General features: G+C 27.6%; 1 protein-coding gene across 3 annotated transcripts; it reads right to left on the reverse strand.

Annotated features, from left to right (window-relative positions):
• Positions 1-628: 628 nt before the first annotated feature.
• LOC100200394 (luc7-like protein 3) lies at positions 629-25,136 on the reverse strand. Of its 3 annotated transcripts, XR_010640116.1 has the most exons (10): positions 24,967-25,130; positions 24,777-24,843; positions 22,425-22,464; positions 18,403-18,541; positions 15,900-15,968; positions 15,582-15,668; positions 8,853-9,017; positions 2,176-3,140; positions 1,928-2,089; positions 629-1,848 (listed from the first exon to the last, which is right to left on the reverse strand). XR_010640116.1 is itself a non-coding variant. In XM_065803649.1 (9 exons), exons 1-8 carry the CDS (start codon positions 25,066-25,068, stop codon positions 2,199-2,201), a joined length of 1,611 nt encoding a protein of 536 aa, XP_065659721.1. In that variant the 5' UTR covers positions 25,069-25,136; the 3' UTR covers positions 629-822; positions 2,176-2,198. The 3 variants fall into 3 exon arrangements, 2 of the variants coding, with proteins under 2 accessions (XP_065659721.1, XP_065659722.1); XM_065803649.1 differs by lacking the exon at positions 1,928-2,089 and having other exon boundaries at positions 629-822; positions 24,967-25,136; XM_065803650.1 differs by having other exon boundaries at positions 629-2,089.
• Between the last annotated feature and the right edge of the window lie 260 nt (positions 25,137-25,396).

The following is a 25,396-nucleotide window of genomic DNA, read 5'->3' on the forward strand; positions in this document are numbered from 1 at the left end:
TTAATAAAACTTTGGGTTATCGAGTTTTACAAAAAGTTTTGTACTTCTTCATAATACCTAATTTACCGTTTTTTTGTGGTATTTTCAGCTATTTTTAGTTACCATAGAAACTATTATCTTACATATTTTTAATGCTAGTATATTTTTTACTTTGATGGGATAAAGTTATATTAGTAAAGTTATATCAGGGTAGGCAAACGAATTTAAACTGTTACTTTTCAAGAAACTCTTATCGACTTTTTTTTTTGAATTGCATACCAGTTAATAGTGACCATTTGTTCCGTTACGTAAAATACCTGATGGTACGAAGTAGTTATTGGGAATGTTACACATTAGCAGCGTATACTATTAATTCTTATATCTGTAAGATGAAGAGGTAATTATAATTGAAGTGTTTTGATTCACAAGTCGGGCTCGCTAACGAGAAAAAGCTAAGCAAGAATAATTTTTGATTCGATTAACGTCACATCGTTTGGTCAATCGATTTTAACAAGTATATTAACTAAATAGAGTACATTATGATTGACTACGCAGGACGAAAGTCCTGTGTACAACATTAAATTGTAATGTATGCCGGAGACACAATTTATAATTTAATTCATCAAACTCATAACGGAAAAAATAAAAATTGATGGTAGTAATTTTTAATATTAAAAAAAGTCTAAAACAACTTGACGTAAGTCACTTTTTTTTAAAGCTATCTTAAAATTCATTAAGAGCCATATGTACAACGATCTTGAACCCACAATATATCCGTAACGAGTTTCATAAACGATACGTGCAAGTTGAACAGAAGCATGCACACCAATCGGGAATGGAATGCTAAAATAAACAAATAGTGGAGTTAAAATACTCAAAAAAAGAACTTTTAATCTCGTTACATTAAAAAATCATTTATAAGCAATCTAGAGTTTAAAAAAAATTATTTTCATTATATAGCTAAAATGTAAAATGTTGCCTTACTTAAATAAAGTTGTCTGTAAAACTAAAAAAACAATATTGTATTTTCTATTTAAAAAAAACAAAAAACCTCTCTACATTTATATAGAAAAAATATAAGCGGTAAACGAGAAATTATCTCAAAATTAAATACCTGTCTTCATGAAAAGTACTTTTCACGTTTATAATTCGTCATAACGTCAAATACATAAAACTTGATCTTCATCTTTTAAGAATCTCGATAAGAAAATATGCCTTAGGATGACATATTTTCTAATTCGGAATTCAGGCCATACCTAGCCTTAGCTGCAACGCCATGCAAATAAGTTTTTAGCCGATTTGAGAATTTATTATATTCTATTTCGCGCAATATTCGAAGCAAATTTATAAGAAAAACAGAAAGTAACTTTGATGTAAATAGATGTCAATCGATCACTTTTTTTTTAGATTTCGATAAATCAACTTTAAAAATCACTTTTATATAACATACTATTTTCTAAACTATTTTTGCGAGTTATAAAAATTATTAAACTCTATACCAAAATTTTCCCCTTTTTAAATCCGTTATTTTATTTATCTGGTGAAAACAAATATTATCTACTTTGCAGTAATATTACTTATAATGGCGTCCATAATTACAATCAATTACAAAACAATTGTTCATAAAAATTAATTTATCGAAACAGAAAAAAAAAAAAAAAAAAAAAAATCGGTGACATCGATAATAAAAAAAACGTATTGAAGTTTTCAAGATATTAAGAAAGATCACAAAAAGAAGCGAAAAAAAAAGCATGGAACTTTAAAAATAAAAGTTTGTAAAAGAAAATGAACCTAAAACACTTCAAAAGTGATACATGATATTGAGTACCTTTATAATTGAGTTGGTTACCTCTTTTAACCTCAGCATTTCTGTGAAATTAAAATGAAAACAATTGGTTGAGTAAGGGAAATCAACTTCGCGTAAATTATTTTGAAAACGAATCGGTACCTTAAGCGCTGCCTTTGAGATCTTCACAAGGTTCCAGTCTTCTCAGTAGAATGAAAAGCATTTCAGAGAAACATATCAAGCAAATAGCAAAATAAGTTTTCGACTCAATAACTCTTTAACAGTTTTAAAAAAGATTTGCAAAGAGTTTCTCTGACATACTCGCTTAAACAAAAGATAACACTAAAACAAAACTGTCTTTATAAAAAACCACCCTAAAAGTAAACCCTAGTTCCATTTTTAAAGCTTACCTTAATATTTTCCAAGTTTAGCATTAACTGTACATGGTCTCTTCTTCATAGTGAGCTAAATCTAAAGGGCTATCATTACCACTACCTGAGGATGTTCTCATTACTTCCGTTTCATTAAGACTTGTTTGAACGGGCTTCATATCTTGTGAAAATGTAGTAAGAAATAAATTTTTATTTTGTTCCTCTAACTGCATCTCACTATTTGAATCCGTGTCTGTATCATTTTTTTTCAAATCTGAAATATTTTCTTTATCTTTCATAGTTAGACCATTAGCTTTTTCACTAGCGTTACTACCGTCTGAAGTATTACCATTAACATCTGTCGAATTGGTAATTTTATTGTCTCTAGGCTTTTCATCATCTATATCATTAGACGACCTTCGATCTTTGCTATTCTTACGATATTTTTTATCACGTTCTCGTTCGCGACTGCGACTACGGTGACTATTTTTTCCTAAACTTTGACTTCTACGCCGATCTCTACGCTTCGAATCGCGGTCACGACTTCTACTTCTGTGACTTCTTCGTTTTGAGTCACGATCGCGACTTCGCTCTCGATCACGACTTCTATCGCGATCTCTTCTGTCGCGATCTCTTCTGTCGCGGTCGCTTCTGTCGCGATCGATTCTGTCGCGATCGTTTCTGTCGCGATCGCTTCTGTCACGGTCGCTTCTGTCGCGATCGCTTCTGTCACGGTCGCTTCTGTCGCGATCGCTTCTCTCACGATGTCCACTTCTTTCTCGACTTCTTTTCCTTTCACGATCTTTACTTCTTCTATCACGGCTTCTTGACGAGCTTCTACGACGTTTTTCACGCGAACGCTCTCGCGAACGTTCTCGAGTACGTTCTTTTTGTGACCTTTCTTTTTCAACACTTCGAGGACGATCTTTTTTGCTTTTATTATCATCAACTCTATCTTTTCTAGCAAGTTCTCTCTCTTTTTTTTTTTTCAGCCACGGTTTTTCCTTAAAAAAAAAAAAAAAAAAAAAAAAAAAAAAATTAGAAAGAAATAGTTTAAGGGGTGGGAGACCCAGCAAAAATTCTATAGCGAAATTTTAGTGGACATACATAGACATTTTAGACGGTCTACTATAGTTTTTCAAACTGGTTACTTAGTAGACCATTAGTGGCAGCCGATGACTAGCAGGGTGTATAAAAAGCATACTTTTTATCTCTCCAGGATACCTCTCAAGTTTTTCCTATTCTCTTAATTTCCCTGAGGCTAAAAGTAAACAAAAAAAATTTAATTTTAAAATTTTTTTTTAAAATAAATGTTCATTACGCCGATATTTGATTAGTCAGCATGGAAAGTTTTTCCAATTATGTTTTGTTAATAAACTTATTGATGATTCTTAAGTTGTATAATATTATTCTTGTTGTGATAAACACTTATTTTTTTAGAAGCATATAAAATCCATAAAACAGGCTTGGATATGTTTATGCAAAAAATTTTAAGAGGTTCAAAAAATGCTTAGCTTACAAAAACGTGTGCGTTCTTGTAAGTCTTGTAGACAAGAAAAAAGAAACTCTATTCTGTTTTTATATATACAGATTTTTGTTTTGCAACTATATATACAGATTTTTGTTTTGCAACACAATACCTTAGTTAAATGGTTTTCGTGCATTAAATAACTACTTTTAAAAACATGCGTGATTTAGATTAAAATCATATACTTATATTTAGATAAAATCTGAGCCTATTTATGCTTATAAAAATTACAACATGTAATATGCCAATTGTCTTAGATCAATTAAAAAAAAGTTGTTGTTAGTCAAATGAAAATATAAATTTAATTATGTGGTGTTAGATCATAATGCATATTTTTGAGATGCATACTGCATACATATTTGTCATGCTGCATGCGTTTTACATATGGCTGTAAATTAAAGCAAGATTTAGCAAATACGATTGTTTAATAAATGATTGAATGAATTAATGTTATATAATTTATTAATTCGTAGTATTTAATGATATGGGTTGTCCTCACAAAAAAGAGACAAATAAAGAGAAAGATACAGACTAATCCCAGAAGGTCGTTCTTTTTTCTCAAGTATCCTAATTAGCCAGCTACCCATGAACCAGCTCCCTAGCATTAAAACTCAGATATATAGAGTTTATAAAACCACCCAGGTCTTTATAGTTTAAATCTACTAAGCTTTTCATTGTGGCTTGTTCTCAAAGGTTTCCAGGCTTATTTGTGAAGGCAGATCATGCAAAGATCTAATGATGTGGGAAATAAGGTTGGTTATAGAGAACTTATTTTTTAAGCTGCTGATAGGTAACAAATAATTTAATTTTTAATTGTAAATAAACAAGTAAATAAATTAAATAACAAACAAATAATTAAATACCAACATTAATAAAAAAAAAAAATTATCTAGGTAGTTAATAAACAAGATGAGAAACATCAGGTTTGATTAAAATAAGCTACAGGTTGAATCATTCTTGTACAAGAAAGGAGGTTGTACAAGAAAGGAGGTTGTACAAGAAAGGAGGTTGTACAAGAAAGGAGGTTGTACAAGAAAGGAGGTTGTACAAGAAAGGAGGTTGTACAAGAAAGGAGGTTGTACAAGAAAGGAGGTTGTACAAAAATGATCCAACCTGTAGCTTATTTAATTTATTCGTGAAAATGAAATCCTTATATAAATAATGCTTTTATTTAGCATTAGTTATATAAGGCTTTCATTTTCACGAATCTAGAACCTGTTAAGAAGCCAGATACAAATAAAGTAAAACTGAAAGACAAATTTAGGCCATATATGTAGCGCGAATTTAACTGAAAAACAAGTTTGGATTTTTAAAACACATTTAATTAGAAGAGAAATTTTACAAAAACTTTTAGAAACTTTTTGTTTTGTTTGTTTTAGGTGCTCCAAGAAGACCTAATGATTTTGTTACAGAGTACCTTGGAAAAGAATTCAACTAGGAAGTTCAAACATCCTTCTTTACCGATGGCAACCTTCCCAGGCAACACAAGTGGTTTTTTGTCTTGTATGTCCATACATAAGTATTTTGTTTTAGACGACTTGGTCATGACCGTTTGCAAGAAATTAAAGTTAAAAAAAAAAATTAATAACTTAAATAATTTGTGTACTGTTTTTATTTTAGTTTCTTTAGAGTGGTTATTATTTTCAGCCATGAAATTCAATAAGTCAAAGCAAAAAAAAAAAAAAAAAAAAAAAAAAAAATTTCAAGTTGACATTAAAAAAGAACAATTTTCCTATACTTTATTTGTTTTTTTTTTTTTAAAAGAGGAAAGCAAAAATATATATTGCCATCTGTTTGTAAAATATATATGTATAACTTTAATGTAACAAGTATATTATGTCCCTACAAAAAAATGTCTATGTAACGCATGCATATACTTTTATGTGTAACTTTTTGTATTATATAATTATATTCATTTATTCCTAAGTATATGCACGATTGGCCTATTTGGATAAGGCGTTAACTTCATACGCGGAATGTCTCTGATTCGATGACTACCATTGCCTATTTTTTTTTCTTTTTCTTTTAAATACCTCTGGTCATATGTTTGCTTTGAAACCACTTATCTTTTCTTATTTATATAAAAAAATCTTTTTGTTGTATGTTTTTGAATGATACACATCTCATCACATTCAAATATCTTATACCATTTAAGTTCTTCAGTGTATTTCTAAGTAAGGCACACAGATATATATATATATATATAAATATATATATATATATATATATATATATATATAGCTTTTAAGGTTCAATTAGGCCATGCCGTCTACACATTTTTAATATAGCCTTAATTATTTCATATTACCTTTCTTTTCCTGTAGGTTCCCTAATCTATTTAACATTCTATGTATGTGTAAAAGAGGTGGGTTTCAAACCAGGGACATTCCACATCTGAATCTTATCCTAATAAGCTAAACATGATGTGTTATATTATACTTAATATAATTATACAATACAAAAACTTATACATAAAAGTATACACATGCATTACATAGACATTTTCATATAAGGGACAAAATATACTTGTCACATTAAAATTATTTAAACATATTATACAAACAGATTGCAGTTTATATTTTCTCATTCCTCTTTAAAAAAATAAACAAATAAAATATAGAAAAATAATTTTTTTTAATACCGACTTATAACTTTTTTAAAAGTTTTTGTTTTGCTTGCCTTATCTAATTTTGTTGCTGAAAATAACAACCACCCTAAAAAAACAAAAATAAAAACAGTACACAAATTATTTAAATTATTAATTTATTTTTTTCTATTTAAATTTATTTTAATTTCCTATTTTGTTAACTTTTTTGTTTTTGAAACCTAGTTTTTTTTGCAATAATTAATATAATAAAACTTGCAAACGGCCGTTACCAAGTTTTAAAAAATTAAATACTCACGTGTCATCATACAAACCCTGACCATTCTTTGTTTTCAATAATACAAGTTTAAATTAATATACCATTGTTACACTTTTATACAAATCCGCATACTAAACTGGCCTTCTATTTTTTTGGCAAAAATGCAGAATGTTAGACTGCATACTTTAATTAGGTCATGATATATATTAAAAACTTTGTCAGGAATAAATGAGTTTGCAAGCTGAGAAAACCTTGTATAAAATAAATACAATGAGCCAAGCTTTTTGCAAAAGCAATCTTTTTTTACACAAGCTATTGGCTTAAATTGTTTTTTTATTAAGACATTAAAATTACCAATGACGTTTAATGTCATAATAAACTTAATGCGTTTTAAAATAAAATGAATTTGAATAAAGTTTATGTAACAAATTTATAACATAATTTATTTAATAAAATGTACAAATAAAAACATGAATGTTTATATATATATATATATATATATATATATATATATATATATATATATAAAAAAATTTAAAGTATATAAAACTAAACTTATCTTAAAAAATATCTTCTTAGAAGACCATTGTTATTTGATGTATAAAATATCTTCTATTTGATGTTTGAAATTTTTAAATAACTGGTGTTTTAAATAAAACCTCTTTTATTTAAATTACCAGTTATTTAAAAATTTCACTTATAAAAATGTCATCAATGCTGCTTAAAGTTATTAGAGAAACATGGAAATTGTTTAAAAAGATTATAATTTATTATAAAAAAAAAGCTTATATAACTTATTTTAAAATTATCTAATAGATGTTATTTTCCATTTTATATTTATAACATAAACATATATAAAGGAATATAATATATATATTATATATAATATATCACAATATATATACAGGTGACCAGAAAAAATGGAGACAAAATTTAATATGTCCTGATAATAAAGTTTTTTATGGTACCCAATTAGTTTTATTGGTTTTCGGATTGTTTTTATGTTTAGTATATATATGTTCTTAGTTTGATATCTCTAAAATATATTATATTTTTAGAATGTCAAATTTGGAGTTGTTTCGTAAAGGAATGCGTCAATGTGATATTGTTCGCTTGCTTAATGTGCCTAAGCAAACTGTGGTAGAAGACGCACCATCAACACGTCCCCCAACCGCCAGATCATCAGGAAGTGAGTCAAGCAAAATTCCAGGGTCTCCATGCAAAAAATTGCCAGTGAAACCCGAATGAAACGTGAATCAGTGCGACAAATGGCAAAAAGGAAGCTTAACCGTATGCCTTACAAGCTCCAAAAAGTTTAATTGCTCACCGATGATAACAAACGTGTGCGGCTCCAGAGATGTCGCCAACTCAAGCGTCGGACCGCTGCTCAGCAATGGGAGCACACCCTGTTCACTGACAAAAAGCTGTTCACTGTCAAACAGGCGCACAGCCACCAAAAGGACAGGAGCTGGTCCGCTGAGACTCCTGGCACATCAGCCATTGTCAAACACCGCTGAAATTCGCAGTCCGTCATGGTCTGGGGTGGAATCTGCGCTAGTGGTAAGACCCTCCTCGTTTTCGTGGATCAAGGAGTCAAAATCAACCAAGAAGCCTAACGACATGACATTCTCGAGATTGTGTTACTTCTGTGGGCCCAACAACACTTCGGTGATGTGAATTGGATGTTCTAACAGGACTCTGCCCCTGCTCACAAGGCGAAAACGACTCAATACTGGTGTCAGACCCATTTTTCGGACTTCATCGCATCTTTGGAATGGCCGCCCTACTTGCCACTTCGAAACCGGCTGAGTATATTATTGCGGAAGGTCCATGTTGTTGTTATTCATTAATGTTTTACTTAATTTTTGTTAGTTTAATAAAAAATGATTAAAAATGTTTGCCTCTGTTTTTTCTAGTCACCCTGTACACATATATACATACATATATGAATATATATAACTTGCACTCAAGTATGTGCAAGTTAAAATACAAAAATATGAAATAAAAAAGTCAATAAAAATACTCTTAGTTTTATTAAACTATTTATTAAACTCTACATAGAGTTACACATAAAGTTATACACATAGAGTTACACATAAAGTTATACACATAGAGTTACACACAAAGTTATACACATAGAGTTACACATAAAATTATACACATAGAGTTACACATAAAGTTCACATGGAAGATTGTTTAATTTTCAATTTATTTGTGTACGCAAGAATTAAAGTTGTTTTAGCATGAAATATAGCATGAAACTATAAAAATAGCATGAAATATAGCATGAAACTATAAAAAAAAACTGAAAAAAAAATTCTTGCCTTCATATCCTCTAAAGTGGACTTTATTCTAGCATATCCCATGTGTTGTTTTCCTTGCAAATGATCATCAACGCGTGATTGAGCATCACCAACAATCAAAAATGCACCACATACCTCACACACTTCCATTTGTTTTTCTTGGCCTGCAATTGGGTTTTGCTTATGCTGAAAAAAAAAATTAATCACATTAAAGTAAAGCAGAAAGATAGACAAAAAATCTTTTGTTTGTTATATTAAATTGTTAAATCTTTTATCAAAATAATTTTTTTCCATCAATAGCAGATTATTGTTAATTTACAAAATTTTTATTAGCTCTTATAATTTTTAAAATCTACTACTAATAAATTTGTTCAGTCACACTTTATCTGAAACTTAGATAAAAATTTGTACTGATAAAAAAACATAGTACAATAAAAAAGTAGCTGATCAAAGATGAAAACTAAATGTTTTAGTTAAGATTCCTAAATTACATTGTTAAAAGTTGTTTTAAATATAAGCCAAAATGAAAAAATAGAAATCGAAAGAATAGTGATTCTATTCTTTTTCAACAAATTTTAACAATTCAGATTCTTTTAAAATTTTTATTTTTGCACTTTAACAATTTCACTTCTATTATAAATGTTCTCCAAAGCATATTTTAATTAAGCATATTTTAATTAAGCAAAGTTTTATTATCTGAAAACATTAACAGAAGGAAGTGTTGTACTTGGGCAAAATACAAATATAAAAATAAATAACTACCTATAACGAAATTTATTGATATTTGAATCAATGAATATTGTTGGAACAACTGCAATGCAAACATATTTTTTACTTTCGTCTTATTATTACTGCTAATATAATAAAAATTTATTATTATTCCTGTTATAATAAAAATTGTTACTGTTTAAATTATTATCCTTACAAATATTATTATTATATTATAATTAATTGTTATAAAAACTATTTTATTGCTATAAATGTAACTTTTATACAATTCGTATATATTGATTGAATAATATGCTGAAACAAATGAAGAGTGAAGCATGGGACAATTTTAAAATAAAAGTAAATGACACTAACTATGCAATATGCAACTTTTGCAAAACAGTTATATCCTGAAGTGGTGGCAGAATTCGAGAAACACTGCCACCACTCCTGGATATGATCATACACAACATCAAACAGGCAAAAGCATTGAAAAACTTTTAATAAATTTGATATAGAAAATCGCTCAGCAAACACTTTAGTAGTGAATTTGCAGTGGAGCTATATAGACATTTTGAGCAGTTCATTAGAGTTTTGCTTATTGGTTACTTTGTGGACTATTAGTGGCATCCGCTATAAGTGGCCAGTCAATAACTTTATAACGTATGATATAGTGGTTAGTAATTGGCTAGCCACTTTTAGCGGCTCCCACTAATGGTTCACTAAGTAACTGATGAGCAAAATGACAGTGGACTGCTCAAAATACCTATATAAATCCATGAAATTATTGCATATCGGGACAGTTTTGCCTGAAGCTTTATATCTCTGCTAAAAAATTTTATTATTTAAATTTTATTTTTTGATAAAACATTTTTAATTATTGTGCTTCATTATTTAAAAAAAAAATTATGTTAAAATTACCAAATTGCTTCAGGTAAGTTTGCGAAAAACAAAATTCGCCTATTTTCTCAAGCAATACAACAACAAAAGATTTATCTTAAACTAACTTGCTTTATTTATAAAAAGTTTATATTTTTCAGACAATATTTTTCCTCCTTTTTTAGAATCTGGTTTTAAAAAATTATCGGGAATTGAACTTTTGAATAGCATTAAATTCAGTAAAATGACTTTTTTGGGGCATATGCGGACAACAAGTTATTTATATAATTGCCTATATTGACTACCATTTCGTGACACTGCTTACAGTTAAAAGAAATTGTTATATTTATAACTTAACTTTAATTGTTTTAATGACTATTAGTAGTGTTTAATGTAAACAAAGATGGTGAGAAATTATATAAGAAAGATCAATCATCTAAAATGGAACGAAATGCAGTTCCTTTCTACTCAGCTGTGAGTAAAAAGGAACTAAGAACTAGAAAAGCTGCTGATACATATGTGATTTGTGATTTATGTGATCCATAACATTTTTTGTTTAATTTTAAATTTAGTAGTAGTTACCAATTTAATATTATATAGGTTAGAGTAGAGGAGATGTATTTTGTAATAAAACACAAACTTTTTTTAAATTTTAGTTGTTATTTTTTTTTGGTGGAGTATGGGTGTAAAGACGTGTAGTTTCTATGGGTATGCTACTTTTTTGAGAGTTTAATGTCTAAACATGTTTAGTAAATAGTCTTTATTTTTCATCATTTTTAAAGCTTTACAATAAACAAATAACTGCTGCTTTTTAACTTTCATTGTTTTGCTCCACCCACTTGCAAAATGTAAAAATTTTGCTAGTCTAGAGTTTTGTTACTTTTGCTGTCATAGCTTATTTTGAGAAATTTTTTTTTGTTTTTTTATTTTTGTATATCAATGAATTTTAAAAAATTTATAAAAAACATTGCTAACTATGATTAGTTTATCTGCAACATTTGTTTCTTAAGTGTCCTTATATGCCCCACTCTATCCTAATGTTTGCTGGATAAAAACAGGATAAAGTTAGCATTGCCAGTTTTAATGTATACAAGAATAGTTCTACTGCAGGCTCATCTTCTAGGTTAAGTCTTAACCCTACTTTTAAAAGTCTCATAACCTTGCCTAAGGAACCTCAGTTGCACTTGTATCTGTATTCACTGACATAGTCTGAGGATGCAGAACACAAGGTCTTCCTCTGCACTCACTACTGGAAAAAACTAGACCTAGATCTTTATCCTATAATCAACCGACAATACACCAAGTATTTTCAAAGTCCAAGCCCTCACATCTACAGATTCAAAGGTAATGAAAATTACAAGGCTTTTCACTGAAATGATATGCACTAATAACCAACCTGTTACTATAGTAGAGAGCCTTGGTTTTAAAAGGTTTCTTCAGTTTTTTTTGCATTCTTGATTTTTAGCAACTTTAATTTCAAGATTCTTGTTTAACTTTAAGGTTAAATGAGAATCAGAATCGCAACAAAAAATTGGAATTAAATTTGGCAATTTTTGGTCCATCTCTAGTATTTGACAAAGAAAGTTATCTTTTAGATATAATCTTTTGCTACCATAGAAAAAAAAAAAAAAAAAAAAAAAAATTGTATACTATTATATGAGCCCCTGAGATGCATAGTGGTATAAGTCACTCATATCTATTTTTGAGAAGTCTGACTAATATCACTATGGGTGTGAACAAAAACAGCTGTTTAGTGAGGAGCATAACAAAAAACCGTTCCAGCATCATTATCAATATCATTAGACTTATACCACTCTGCCATGTAATAGAATAAACAAAATGCTAACGATTGGTGGCATTAACTCAAAATATTGAAAAAAGTGACTTATATCTCATGGGCTCATATATAATATCATAAAATGTTTTTTTTGAATTTTATATACCTATTAAAAAATTTAACTATTATTTCCTTAACTCTTACAAATGCCATAAACCTATAGATTGTAGCTCGAAAACAAATGCTAGAAAACTTAGACATGGTGCTTCTATTTGGCATATCTGGATAAGATTTTCCAAAAATATGGCAATTGAATAGCAAGCGTGGACCAATATTCTGCTGAGAAACTGCTTCTTTTTTTTTTTTTAATGTATCTACAGTATCAAGAGACACAAATGTTTTTTGGAATTTTGATTCATGGCTACAAAGTCTAAAGAATTATTTACTCTTCAATTAGGTTTTCTGAAGATTTAAATTCAAAATTTTATAAAGCTAACTAAATATTCTCCTGATTGTACTTTTAATGCAATAAACCATTTCTAATAAGAAATCAAATGTATTCTCCATTCATTATAACAAAAGTAACTAATCTAAACCTAACAACGTGTGGGTTTTTTGGTCTGGCATCAAAAATTTACACAGAACAGATGCAGGAAATAACCAACTTTAGCACAAGTGAAAATGTGGTAATAATTTTGCATACTGATTAGATAGTACCAGAAATAAAACTTTCCTTTTCTTTATACAATTTGAAAAAAACCAATAGTAAACCTGTATAGTAACACCTGCCCAGGGTTGATAGGTTTAAACCAAATGGTTAACCATGGTTTAAATCATTTGAAAAAATATCAATTTAAACCAAAATAATATATTACAATCAACTTTAACTTCACAGCAGGAAAGTAAAGCAGAGCTATGTTTACAAATAGAACTATATCTTTTATGTAAATACTTAATATAAATGCACCTATTTTGGCTTCAGCAGCCTGCCTCCACACCGGTAGTGTCAGTTACACTTAACACAAAAGCTAGTATACTCAAAGATAAACTTAAATTAAAATTTTTAAAAAATGAGCTTAATGATATACGCAACGGTAAAAGTACATTATTAAACACTCATTCAAATAAATTTAAGCATTAAAACTCAAGCTTTAGTAAGAGAAATCAAGTTAAAGAAGAGTAACATTAATATATATAAGCACCAACATCTGATAACAAGCAATGCTATCTACTGTTTTCCATACCAAGTACGCATGTGAGCAGTACTACAAGGTAATGAAGCTATTCTAATTATCACTACTCATATCACCTAGCACGGCTAGTTTTCGCTATGCTAAATTTAATACATTCTAAACAAAGAAATTGGCTTAGTATAAAAGCACTTGACCGCTTTATACGAATTTCTTTGGTTAGCCCAAGAAATTTAAACAAATCAATCTTATGAAGAGCTAACTGATATTTATTGAGACTCGGAGGAGAGACAAATACATTGGTTTATAAAATGTCTTCTCTTTCTACTATGCCTTAAATAAATCTTTTTAGTCTATTTAAAAGAAGTATATATAAATATATTGTTTATTAAATGTAATAGTTATAAGACTTCTCTCGCGAGTACCCACAATTAAAGGTACTCATGTGATTTTACTCTTCTTCATATCCTGTAACTTCAGGGGTTCCTCAAAGTTCTATCCATGGCCCTATACTCTTTTTAATTTACATTAACAATATTCCAGATATTCTCAGATCTAAGGTGGCATTGTTCACTGATGATACTACCATTTATTGTCTTGATAAGAAGCCAACACTCTCTGATTGCTTAAAGAGGGCATTAGAGCTTGAAAGGGATCTCACTTCTGCTACAGCATGAGGCTAACAGTGGCTAGTGAACTTTAATTCAGATAAAACCCAATTTTTTTCAGCCAATCATTATCGCAATAATTTAGATCTTCCTATATTTAACGGTAATGTACTCAATGAGTCGATAATGAACGGTAATGTACTCAATGAGTCATCTACCCTCAAATCTGTCCTTGTATAGAATACTGTTGTCATATTTGGGGCTGATCTTCCAATGATGCCCTTTCTCTTTTAGACAAGGTGCAAAAACGCATTGTAAACATAGTTGGACCTGCTCTTGCAGCCAACCTTTAACCATTATATCATTTTAATGTTACTTCTCTTTCTCTTTTCTACAAATACTGCAATGGGCACTATTCTAAAGAGCTAACATCTCTTGTGCCATCTACTAAAATTCATTCTTATGTTACATGTAATTCAATTAAGTCTCATCCTTTTACTGTAACTTTTCCCAAGTGCTTCAAAAACTCTTATTCGTCTAGTTTTTGTCCCGAACATCAGGTCTTTGGAATTTGCTTCCTTTATCTTGCTTTCCTAATTCATATAATTTGCAATCTTTTAAGTCGTCTGTCAATTGTTATCTTGCTCTATAAACTTCACCCTTTCTCTTCCAGTAACTTCCAACTCTAATAGTGGTTGCTTGTAGCCTTGTTGGAAGCAAAGATGTTAAAAAAGTTTTCAAATAATGATGACTATTTCATTATTTCAACTTTATTGAATAAAAGTTTAAATTTTTTTCGCTAGAATAATTTTTGTTTTAAGTAATAATTTATTTATAAATTAATAAATTATGCACAAAATTATTAAACCAATTGTTACCTAATACTTCTGCATATATGGAATATGTGTGTATGTGTAATGTACCCAAGAGCAATAGGATCTAACAGCAGAAAAACATTTGGACTGATATAATTTTTCATTCATAGCAATGATTTTAGAGAGCATTAAATAATTTCCATATTTTTAAAAATTTGTTGACAATTAAAAATTTGCAACGGTAACAAAAATATCTCTGAACATAACCTTTTGTAGGCAATATTCTATCATTAATTACCAGTGCTTGCCCCAAGAAAAATATTTTAGTGTTTGAACTGTGTAGAAATTGCCATTTTAGATTCAAAATATTATAAACAGTACAATTTCATAAATTTTTTTTATTTATTTAAAAAGCACTCTGTGGAACAATCTCCGTAAAAAATCAACAATTGCAAAATTTTAAACTTTTAAAGGAGGTTGGAAAAATTTAAATTAATTTTTTTTGGAAGTATTTTGTATAACAACTTCATATAGGAAAACAAGTTGGTAAGCTTTTAGTTTTTTAAACCCTTAAAAACAGATTCGCCTAATATACAAACATGCCTCACTATGGTTAAAAGAGGTTCAAAATTTGAAGAGGCTAAAAAACAGCATTTATGTAAAACTTATATATTTTAGGTTTAATATTAGAACGGCTTTACATTAGAATTTCTTATATATTTAAAAAAACAATAAAAATGCAACTTATAAATGTATAACATCAAGAATTATACCTGTTCACGCTCTTCTTTTAACTGTTCTACTATTTTAGCAACACCTTGAGCTTCATCAACTTTTCCTTCAGATCCAAGTTGTTCAACCTGATAGTATAACATTTAAACTAAACACTATTTACCTCTCTAAAGATCAAGGGAACTACTAAAGTTGAGAAGTGTTAGACTATTGAACATAGTAATAATAGGGGTGCGTGGGAACTAAACTCGGTACTTCTTGTTTATTCGGCAAGAGTTTAACCACTACACCACAGCCACAATTATATAAAGAATCCAAAAAACTATTCTACATAAAATATTACATTTATCAAATAATACCTCTTGCAGCATTTGATTAATGTGCTCAGTCAGCATCTTCACTTTATCACTGTCATTTACAGCAAGTTCCTAAATAAAACAGTTAAAGCTTTACAGGATGGCCAATTATATTAGTCAGGGAATATTTGATTAAATATTCCCTGACTAATATGAAATTTCTCTGACTTACCGATATAACTTTAAGAAATGTAGCATTAAAAAGGCAACAAATAAAACTCAAATAACTTTACCCAAACAACAAAAGTTTTCTTAATTACTTAGATTAATAAACATTGTTAAACAAAAATTAAAATATGAAGTAAAAAAATTAATTGATTTTTAGTCTTCAATATGCAAAAAAAAAAAAAAGCCATTAAAATTCTATTACTTTTCCATGACTTAAGCAAAATATAATATATTCTCTAACTTTTTATCATAGCTTAGAATTTCCTTGATTTTTCCAGGTTGCTGGCCACCCTGCTTTAAAATATATTTCTCTTCATATATATATATATATATATATATATATATATATATATATATATACACACCTCGTTTTATAAAAAAAAACCTGGCTTGACGCATTAGCTTGTTGTGATATTGACACCAACAAAATTATCTTTATTTTTGTATTTAATTAAGGAAATTAACATTTTTTAACTACCACAATAAAATAAATTATGCAAAATAAGTTTTTTTACTAATTAAGAAAAACAAATCTAGAAGTGTGATTTTCTAAATGCACATATTGTAAAATGTCTATTTTGTTTCAATTTTTTTTAAATAACTAAATTTAATATTACATTTTTTATTATCATTTAACATAAAATAATTTCTCTCTTTTCCTGACATTTGTATAAATGAATTAAAATATTTTAATTTGTTTTTTCATTATTTCTTAAAACCGCAACTTTGCAAATAATGATTTGTTACTTTAAAAGAGTAACAAATCATTATTTGTTACTTTTTTAAAGTAACAAATCATTATACAAACAAAAAATATTAATTGTTGCAAAGAAAAAAAACTAAATTCATTACTTTACCAGTACTTTTTTTTGTGACAAACAAATATTTAAGTTTCCAAGTACCAATTATTAAAAGATATATATATCATTGTGTTTCACTTGCAAAGGCAAAAAAGTTAAATGCACCCTTTATGAATAATTTTGATACAGTGTTATAAGTTATAACATATTTGCAAATCAAATTTTTTGTATTCAAAATTCTTTCTAAATTATAAGAATATTTCTGTTTTCACTTTTTTGATATCACATAGAGTTATATCCATGAAGAAGTTTTTTTTTAATTATAAAAAAATAAACTCTTTATAAGATGTCGTTTAAAGTTTGTAATAATGTTTTTTCAATTTTTTAATCAAATCAATCATAATTTCATCCGCAACAGAACCTGACATCAGGCTAAATTGTCCAGACATTGCTCCAAGAAAATGCACGGCAGAGTAATTCACCTGATTCAAACCTTATTGAAAACTGTTGGGTAAAATTAAAAGCAGAAGGTTCTAAAGAGAATCCAACCTCACTAACACATTTGAGAAAAGTCCTAATGAAAACAAGGTTTCATAAAATATTGTTTGAATATTGTGAGTCATTTGTTACCTCAATGCCGCAAAGAACAGAGGCTGTTTTAAAAGTTTAAGGAGCCCATATAAAGTTTTAAAACAGTGAGTTTCGTTATTCTTTTATGTTCCTGAACACTGTTATTTTGAATTAAAACATTTTCTAGTAACAAATGCACACATTATATAGTACAAAAAGATTCTTAACTATAAATATTGGTCAGTTGGATCATATTGGACTTGTATAAATATGTATACAGTATGTATGCATGTATATAGGCTTCGACAGGAACGAGAAGTCTATAGCCATTGCAAATCAGTTTACATTTGCAAAACATAGCTTACACAAAATATAAGTTTTTTGGTAAATGTTATGTTTAATATGTTGATGTTTTTTATTTAATTATTTAGTTTTACATAGCTATATTAATACAGATGACAAACTTTAGGACTATTTCTTTCTTAAATCAAAAAACAAAAAAAAATTAATTTAGCATTTGGTAAAAGAAAAAAATTACTTGATTGTTTTGTAATATTATGTAATATTAATAAACAAAGAAACGAAATTCAAAAGTATAATTGAATAAAGTTTACTTGACAAATCGAAACAAAAACATTGAACAACAAAAACACACACACAAAGTGAAAAGCATACAAATGGCTCTGAGTGAGAAAAAAAAAGTTTAACAGTATAACTGAATAAAGCTCACTTGGGAATAAAAAAATAAATTTTTTATCACTCAGAGCCATTTGTTTGGCTGAGTGAGAAAAAAAAGGGTTCAGTGTAACATTAGAAAAATATTATCTAGGCAGGCGGCCTAAATGGCAACCCTGCCAAGTCCATTTTAGATGGGCTATTCAATACTTAAACACTTATTTAATACTCCCGAAGCCTGTAAATATATAAATGAATTTGTGTGCATATATTAATGTATATATATATATAACCTGTTCTCTAGCTTTATTCATAAGAAGTCTTTCATGGCCTCTTCTAATTTTGCGTTCAACATCAGCTTGGATATTACTTAGAAAATGAATGAAGTCTTTTTCATACCCGAGTTCACCATACTCATCAGAGTTTTCATATCTAGATAGTTTTTAAACATTTAAAACAAAAAAAACAATATTTTAAAATAAAAAGATAAATGAAACAAACAATAAGTTTTGACACAAATACATTGGTTATTACATAATAAATATCAAATTGACTTGATTGTTGATATATTATTAGTTTAATTAAAGAAATACTATTAAAATCTATAGGATTAGGTAAAATTAGGGCTGCTATCAATAAAGTATTTTTGTTTGATTAACTAAAAATATACTTATTTCAATTAATGATAATTTAAAGGTCAAAAAAGCTCACCTTTTTATCTCTGGTTTACAGAACTACTACAAAATAGATATTAACACAATGCTATGATCTAATCATTTAATAGCTTAGGAAATTAATAATTTATAAAAGTACAGCAAAGAGAAAGAAAAAAAAAATGCAACTGTTAAACAGTATTGTTATAACTAGAGGTTAATTGACCCACTCAAAAGTAATAACGGGCACCACTATTCATAGAGCTGCCAGTTATTTAGTTTTATTATATATCAACTAGCGCTTAAAAATCTTGTTTTTTAAATAATTATAACGTCAATAAGGTTTTTGTGTATACGTTATTTTACTAAAACCAAAAAATTATGGTGTTATAGTATGTAAACTGTTGTCATAAATAAAAAATGCTGATTTTACAAAATTTATAACTTGCTGATAGCACCTTTATTAAAAAAAAAAAATTGTTATAACAAAAAGACCTGCCTAGCCCTAATATTATTGCAGAAAGTTCCATAAACAAAACACTAGCAATATGCAGTTTACATCATGCCCAATGTAATGAGGTGAGGTGACATGTAGCAGGTAGTATTGGATTACTCTAAACAGGACCAAATTTTTTGTTTTACCAAAAACTAATAGTGATTTACTATTATAACTACAGATAATGACTAATTTATCTAATACAAATTTAAAAAAAAAAAAATATATTTTTCAACAAAAAATGTTTCTTGAGTTGCTTCAAAAAATGTTAAAATAATTAAAATATACCCCTAAATTTCCCTAGTCTAGAAGTAAACTTTAATTGAAATCTGGTTACTAACACAAAACAGAGAGTAATGGTTTAAAGTGGAATAACTTTAATGGGTTTTATTGATCAATCCTTTTTTGACAATTTAGTCAACCGAATATCTTGCTTATTAGGGTGATTCAAAAAACAATTTTTTTTTAAATTGTCTGCTGCCACCCCTTAAATGTGTTCTATGTAATAAATTAATACTAAATTTAAAAAATTTTTGAGTAGAAAAAAGTTTTAGGGGTCGCTCAAGACCCTTTAACATCAGACGGGTCCCTAATATTTTGAAAAAAAAAGTTCTTCAAAAGCATATCATGTTGGGTCTCAAAAGAAGTGAAATGTTTTAAAAATTTCAAAAATAATAAAAAAAATTTATGGAAACACAAATTAAAAAAATTTGTTTGAAAAAACTATAAAAATATGTACTTTTTTATTTTTTGTTAAAAAATGATAGTTTTTAAGCCATAAAATTTTAACTAGTAATCTTTATATAAATTGATTATTATCTTTAAATTTTTTATATTTCACTTTTTTTGAGACCCAATATGATATGCTTTTGAAGAACTTTTTTTTTCAAAATATTAAGGACCCGTCTGATGTTTAAGGGTCTTGAGCGACCCCTAAAACTTTTTTTTGTTTAAAATTTTTTTAAATTTAGTTTTAATTTATTACATAGAACACATTTAGGGGGTGGCAGTAGACAATTTCAAAAAAAAAGATATTTTTCGAATCACCCTATTGCATATATATTTAAACTTTGTCAAGTCAGTTTCTCACCTTCGTATAAATTAAGCAATTTTGGTTAAGCAACTTTTTATTATTTTTTAATATTTAAATTAGTTTAAAGACTTTAAGCTATCTTGTAAAAGTTCTCCCAGGCAAAGACTTTAGGGGTGACCAGAATAATTATGCTGACAAGCCTTTCATCTCTTTTCATCTATTAGACTTTCCTAAATGTAAACCTGTTGTAGAAAGTTTCCTACCATGAATGATGAATGCTGGATCTTCTTGACTCTATTCATAGATTTTTTTTCTTTGATATACAGCAATGAAAGAAACTTTATTGAATTCTTTGATACAACATGAATAAACAAACCACAAAAAAAAATAAAAATAAAAAAATAAATATATATATATATATATATATATATATATATATATATATATATATATATATATATATATATATATATAATTATTATCTAGCAAGCACATGAAGTCTAAAGTTTATTAGTTTTATTACATTTTGTTCAGGTATACAAACTAGAGTGAAAATTGGTAATGCTATAAAATTATAAGTTCTGAACTTATAATTATATAGAATCTCATACTTAATTGTAAAGAACTACTTCCTTTAATTTAAAAAGAACAAAAAATTTAATAAATAAAATGTAAACAAATGAATTGCTATTTAGCTAATTGATAGGACAGGTTTTAGTGCTGATCCAACAAAAAGGCAGGTTAACCTTACTTTTAACTTGGCAAAACCTTTAATCACATAACTATGCAACACTTATTATAAGTATGCATGCTTGAAATAAGCTAGCTTATATAAAATATTTTTAGAATGAAAATATTGTAATATCTGAATTTATATTTACAAGAATTAGGGTAAAAAGTAGTTTCTTTTTAAAGCCAAGTTTAGGTAATTAACAGATTGTGCACAGTATCCATTAAATGCAAAGAAATTTTGTAAGAATAATCTATAAAAAGATTTAAATGAAAGAAGTATTTAAATTATTATTTAAATCTTAAATATTTTAAAGGTAAGTAATACTTTTTCTTTTCAATATAGAAAAAGACAAAGTATTACTTTGCTCTGGGGTTGTCCATTAATTATGTCATGCTTTAAGAGTGGAGGGGGTGGGGGTAGGCAATTTCGTGACAATTTGTTACGAGGCAGAGAGGGCTATAAAAGTGTGCAATATTATTTAGTTAGCGCACAAAAGTGTGCTGAAAACAAAAAAAAACAACAACAACCTTTGTTCAAAAAATGTCAAAAATTGCATGACATAAAAATTGGATGACTCCTTTTCCTTATATTGAAAAGTAAAAACATTACTTTTTTCTTTTTCCCTACTAAAAAGTACTTCAACTAATTAAAACATTTGCATTTATTTAACTATATTTTAAAAAGTTTTTCTTCTTTAATTTATTTTTTAAAAAAGATATCCTTGCTTGAGTCTTCCATTACTATTACTTAAAAATATAACTAAATGTTAATTATGCCTTAAAAAAAGTAAAAAGCACGCAAAAAAGTAATTATTAGCAACTTTTTGAGTTGAAATTCTTCTATGGCATGCAATTAAATTGATCCAAACATAAGTAGTACTTAGCACCTTAAGCAATAAACTAGACAGTTGCCACATTCTCGCCAGCCTCTCTTAAGAAAACCTCACTAGCAGCAAACTTTAGAACTATTTAGCTGAGTTTACAGCTGTACCCTCATTGGGAAACAACAAAGACAATTGTTTATCCACTACCAAATAGGCACAAAAATCTATGATTGAGTAGATAAGATTAGGTGTTCGTCATCCTAGACAGGAAATAATGTAACAGGTTTGCACCTACCCCAGCCTATAAGCTAAGGGGTGTTAGGCTGTTAAGTCTTAGTCTAGAAAGCCTTTTAAAAGATAGTAGTTAGATGTAGTTTACTTTTAATCTGTATTATGCTTTTTTATAATTGTTGAAGAAATTATACTTTTTATTTTCATCTTAACTCTGTTATTTGAAAATTATTTGCTATCAGATTAGGCAGAACACATTTCTTAATTTATTTGCTAAACTAATGTGACAACAACAACAACAAATTATTGTGAAAAAAAATTTTGCAATTTAATTAAAATTACTTACTCTACTTTAAGTTGTTCATCATGTACTTTAGAACAAGGACCTAAATAAAATTTTCGCTTACAACATATTATTCTACTGAATAAAAGCATTGAATATTTTTTGCATGGAGTTTAAACTTGATAAGCCAATTAAAATAATCTGAATATCTTTAACTTTGATAAGTTATTTAGAATCAATAGTTAAACAATATAATTTTCTGCTTAAAAACACCTGTTAAACAACATTTTTTAAAGCAATGTTTTATATTTTAATTTTTCAAAAGTAGTTAAAGCTGTAAATATAATAATAGTAATAAACAAAAAACAATAATAATAACAACAACAAAAATAAACAAAACACAAAGACTCAAAAAAACAAATATACTAACTAAAAAACTTCAGTTTATTTTTTAAACCAACCATTAGCAAAATCTAATCATCAAGCTAGTAATATGTAAAATACATTAGGAAAGGAGATGACAGAGACAACTTTTCTGAGCTCTTACTATTTTGAAATATACTTAATTTTATGTTATTCACTTGTAAAAGCGGTTTATTATTTAACAATATAATAATTGTTTTGAATTATTAAAACATATATGTATTAAGTTCATTACTTATCTTTGTAATAGTACCACGCCAATAAAAACAAGTAACTTGTCTTATCACAGCGAGTAAATAATTGAGATTGTTAGGAAGTCATATCAAATAGCCTTTTCATAATACAAATTGAATTAAGCAATTAAAACTTTAAGATCATTAAATTATACATTATTTCCTATATAAACCAATCAACCCATTTTTGTAATAAAGCACTTTGCCAAAGAGAAAAGAACAATAAATTAATGTATAGAAATTAATGTTAAACTATAAAAACACTGACTTACTTTAACTAGTGTACTTTTGTTAAATCATAAAATATTATCATTATAACGATTTGAAAAATTAATTTCTAACAAGATTTATTGACCATATAAGTCTAGTAACCTTTAATTTGAGTTCTATCAAATATGAAAATTTTGTTATAAAAATTATTAGACAAAAATAGACTGGAACCCAAAGTTTTTTTAACCGACACAAGTAACATTATAATAATTATGATGCAACATATATGCAAAAAGAATTCTATTAAGGTAATCTGCAATGTATGTAACACTGCAATGTATCTGCAATCTGCAATGTATGTAACACAATGTAAACACCTTATGAAGGTGTTTTTTTACAATTTTAGGAGCAAAACCCCTTATACAGTATTATTTCTGATATTATGGAAGCATAATAACCAGAAAAAAACATAAAACAAAAATTCATTCAATATATTTGTATATTTGTATATCAACAAATATAATTGAGATATACAATAATATTGTTATTTGAATATTGTTAAATATTGTGCTTGGTATAGATATGTTATTAATACAAGATACCAGTTTAACATAACAGTGATAAAGTATTAGACATTTCACGTACAAGAAAGGCTATTTATGCTAAGCTAAAAATCTTTTTGGCAAGTAATATTTAAATGAAAGATATTTTTAAGTAGTACTTTAATGAAGCAATTACATTTATTTTAATGGTATTACAATGAAGTAAATAATGCTTTAAAAACTGCACATGACTATTATTATATATCCTACAATAACCAAATTTCACTTATCGCTAAAAATATATTTTATGTAGCTCTATTAGGCTTTTATTCCACCTTTTATTTTATTTTACTAAAAATAAAATTCTTTGTAAACATCAGAAGCGCACACAAAACATATGTTAAAGATGTTTCAATAACACAAGTGAAGGCATATATCAACCATTTCGTAAAAAAAAAATACATTTTACATAAAATTGATAGTAAAAAAATTAACAACTGCATGGTTGTTACTCTTGCAATATATAAACTTTTTAATTCATTACTCTGATAAGAAATAATTTTTATTTACAAAATTGTAAATACATATTCAAGGAATAAAACAAAATTAAATATTAGCATAATTTATTATTATGCTAATATTTAATTTTGTTTTATTCCTTGAATATGTATTTTAGTTATAGACAAAAGATGGTTTTGTCAAATGTCCAGAAAATAAAAAACTATTTTATGTTTGAAAAAACTGGAGACAAAATAAATATTTTTTATGGTAACTCAAAAAAGTCAATGTCGATAAATAAGAAAAGCAAATAACTTTTGACACGGAAAATTTCATTAGGCTTATGCCTAAAGCATTTTTATTCACCACAAGACCTGATATGTGTACATGTACACACATGCAAACACATATAAAACAATAGCGATTTTTATCATTACTGTACTACATCCTTAAGGTATATTTTATAACTAATTTAATGGTAAAATATACTAAAATTATAGAAAACTTACCTAGATCAGCTTTTGTATTAGTAAACAAATCTGATGGACAAAAGCCACAGAGGAAGAACTTACAACACTAAACACACATACAAAAAATTTTTTAAATATTTTTATTTTATGACAGCTTTCTAGTTTGTTATCTGACCTTAAAACACAAAAAAAGCCCAAAATAGAAAATATTAAATATAACTAAATATACATCTGGATGTGACCAATGAACTTGCGAGCTTTTTTCTCCAGGTACCAAGTTTCTATCTTTACCCATAAGTTCATCCAAAAGTTGTGCAGCAGTCAAAGCCATGACAACTCTTACTTTAAATCTATGTTAAATCAAAAAACCTAAAGTAAAATCGCTATCAGGATAAAGCTGCAAAAAATAAAGATTCAAATTTTTCAGAAAAAATTGATTTTTCAATAAAACAATTTTTATTTGTAATAAAACTCTAAACACAGATACTAATATACATAAAATATATTTACATAGATACTACATATAAATATACATTACCAGGCACAAAAGCTTTAGCTTTTGTTTTTACATTTAAAAAAATAAATACTACTAAATTTCAAGTAATTTTTAAATTATTTTTCGTATATTTTCTTCAACTTTTCTCATGTCAGTGAACAAC

The sequence above is a fragment of the Hydra vulgaris genome, chromosome 08 (genome assembly GCF_038396675.1).
Source record: "Hydra vulgaris chromosome 08, alternate assembly HydraT2T_AEP".
Lineage (NCBI taxonomy): Eukaryota > Metazoa > Cnidaria > Hydrozoa > Anthoathecata > Hydridae > Hydra > Hydra vulgaris.